Raw genomic sequence first — 2,664 nt, forward strand, 5'->3', positions numbered from 1 at the left:
TTAACATTCATCAACTTATTTATAGTTCGTTGATCATGTTAATTAATCATTTAGATTACACATAAAGTTATAAATGCATAATATACGCACAGTTTAATGACTTTAATCCCATGAGAGTGACAATTACATCATATATCAGTTTTTTACACTTAGCAATTAGAATATTAGAAATTTATATTTTTACTTTACCCACTGAATAAATTTCTCATTAGGATTAAATCCTTGATTTTGGCATTTGTGTTTCCACAAGGCATTTGTGATTAAGTGAATACAACATATATTATGAAGGCACTAATGGTGTGAAATGGCGTAGTGGCTGTCATTGTATTAATTTAGCCAATCTGGATCGCAATCCAAATAGAGTGTAACTTATAATATGAAGTTACTTTCTGAATTATATTTGTCCTTTTATTCTCAGCCTATTCGCACTAGTTGGAATACTATTGTCCCATACCTGTTAGGGACTCTGGTTCTCAGTCTATTTGCACTAGTTGGAATACTACCGTGCCTCTATGTATTCTACACTTAGAGTAATAATACCCAATTTTAACCAGCTTGGTTGACGTGAGTGACTGTGTACTTGTCTTTTGAGAGAGGTCAGGAGTTCGCGCCGATGCGAATGAGGATTAGTCTGAGTATGGTACGAGCTTAAAGGTGCCTCCTATAGTTAGGGCCTGCTCAGGACATCTCGTGGTCTGACCAATAATACGCAATTTTTCTTTTCATTAGGTGTCTATTAATTGGTTGACTCAACTAAAAAAAATTGATCTAATATATATATCACAAGGAAAATTTTAGTAACACTTTATAAGGAATCTGGATTTGTGTAAAACATGAATAGATTTGATTCAACAGTCAGTAGGGAGAGGGTAGTGGCAATATCTAGAGTTCTTCATACACAGAAAGAACCTCTCATAAGCCAATGCCATTTTGGTAGCTGTAAACATTGAGACTGCATATTTTCTGCAAACCATTCCTTTCTTCTGCAACACTGCAGGGCCATCTGCTATGGCAAACTCCAAGGCCTCCACAAATGACCTAACATTGGGAGAAAATGTGTACCCAAAACCCTCATTCAACACCACACTCCTACTTATGCTTGGGAAATTTGGAGTCAAAACTGGCTTCCCACAATGCATTGCTTCCATTAGAGTTAGATCCAGCCCTTGAGGCCTTAAAGTCGGGTTCACGAAAAGGTCCAAGGCATTGTAGAATTTTGAGAGCTCAGAAGGATCCAATGCCCCTAAAACCTTCACATTCTTCTTGTCCAGTTCTGCATACCTGCTTCCCCATGGCCCTGACCCTGCTACTAGCAGGAAAACGCCCGGGTAGCGATTGATGATCGATGAGAAGGCCTCGAAGAGCAACGGGTGCCCTTTATCTTTCACCAATCTCCCAGCTACCCCAAGAATCAAGGTGGCATTTAAGGGCACCCCATGTTTTTCCCTGAACTCTTCTCCTGATTTTCTGTCATACACAAACTTAGACTCGTCTACCCCGTTGAGAATTATGTGTACATTCCTCTGTGGGAGCTGATATATGTTCACCAGAACCTCCCCTGCACTGTCACTTATGCATATATGCTCAGAATAGCTTGGGAAGAACCCGATTTCGTCGATTAGCCTTGGCATGGCTTCTTGAAGCTCAGCCATGGGGGAGCTTTTCGGGTTTTCGAGAAGTTCTTGGAACAGCTTTGAGTGCATAATCTCGTACCAGATCCCGTGCCAGGTGACAGCCACTTTATTAGGCAACATTTTTGTTCGCCAGTGAGGCAGAGAGACACTCTCTGTGTGGACATAATCAAACGCCCCATTTTCCTTGGTTTCTTGATGGAAAATCTCGAATGCTTCTGTGCAATTGAGCTTCCCATACTCGTTTGGTGCGAAGTAAACGTGGAGATTCCCGTGGTGGAGATTCTGGTGCGGCCATTTGTCGGACGGCACCGTGAAAACGTGGATTTCGTGGCCCCTGGCGGCGAGGGCGGTGTAGAGCGTGGAGGCGTGGCGTTCCATTCCGCCGGGATCCGCCCCGATCGGCCATGTCTTGGAGAAAACTGCCAGCTTCAACTTCTCATTTGTTGCCCCAAAACACAGCTTATTCCACGCGAACTTGGCATCTCGAAGATCGCCGCTAAACTTATTAGTTTCCTCTGCTGCCCAGAAAAACGGATCTTTCGAGTCTTTCAGTGCAATAAACAAGTAAGCTAAAGAAGCAAGAAAGAGAGCTGCTGCGAGGATGGTTGAAGATCTTATTAAGGGGAATGGCTTGGAGGAATGATGGTGAGACTTGAAAGAATGCTGCTTCGAACCCATTGAATTGAAGATTATTGGAATGAAATGGAATTGAATTTTTCAAGAATATAATGATAGTTTGAATTTCAATGCTTAATTATATTACATCCCATGAATGGTGGATCTCCTCGAGTTTGTGAATGTTAGTTTCCGGTGAGATCGAGCGCACATGGCTTTCCTTAAATTCTTGTCAACTTTGCTTCGTTTTCAAGTACAGTACAGTACTCTTATTTTATACCTTAAAATAAGGAAATTTCATTCTGGGTACTGTAGCCACCATGCAAGGAAGAAGAAGAATCTATGTACAAGGACTTGCTGACTTACACGTTATATATGCTACAAATGTCGCATATTATTACTCATTTTTTGAATA

General features: G+C 41.3%; 1 protein-coding gene across 1 annotated transcript; it reads right to left on the bottom strand.

Moving 5' to 3' along the window:
* Positions 1–802: 802 nt before the first annotated feature.
* On the bottom strand, positions 803–2,414 carry LOC109187660 (D-inositol 3-phosphate glycosyltransferase). Its single transcript, XM_019337925.1, has one exon. It carries the CDS (start codon positions 2,310–2,312, stop codon positions 849–851), a length of 1,464 nt encoding a protein of 487 aa, XP_019193470.1. The 5' UTR covers positions 2,313–2,414; the 3' UTR covers positions 803–848.
* Between the last annotated feature and the right edge of the window lie 250 nt (positions 2,415–2,664).

The sequence above is a fragment of the Ipomoea nil genome, unplaced genomic scaffold (assembly GCF_001879475.1).
Source record: "Ipomoea nil cultivar Tokyo-kokei standard unplaced genomic scaffold, Asagao_1.1 scaffold1421, whole genome shotgun sequence".
In the NCBI taxonomy this organism is placed as follows: Eukaryota; Viridiplantae; Streptophyta; class Magnoliopsida; order Solanales; family Convolvulaceae; genus Ipomoea; species Ipomoea nil.

Bases quoted from the DNA above. Each gene is read 5' to 3' on its own strand.
- LOC109187660 (XM_019337925.1), bottom strand. From the start codon at position 2,312: ATGGGTTCGAAGCAGCATTCTTTCAAGTCTCACCATCATTCCTCCAAG.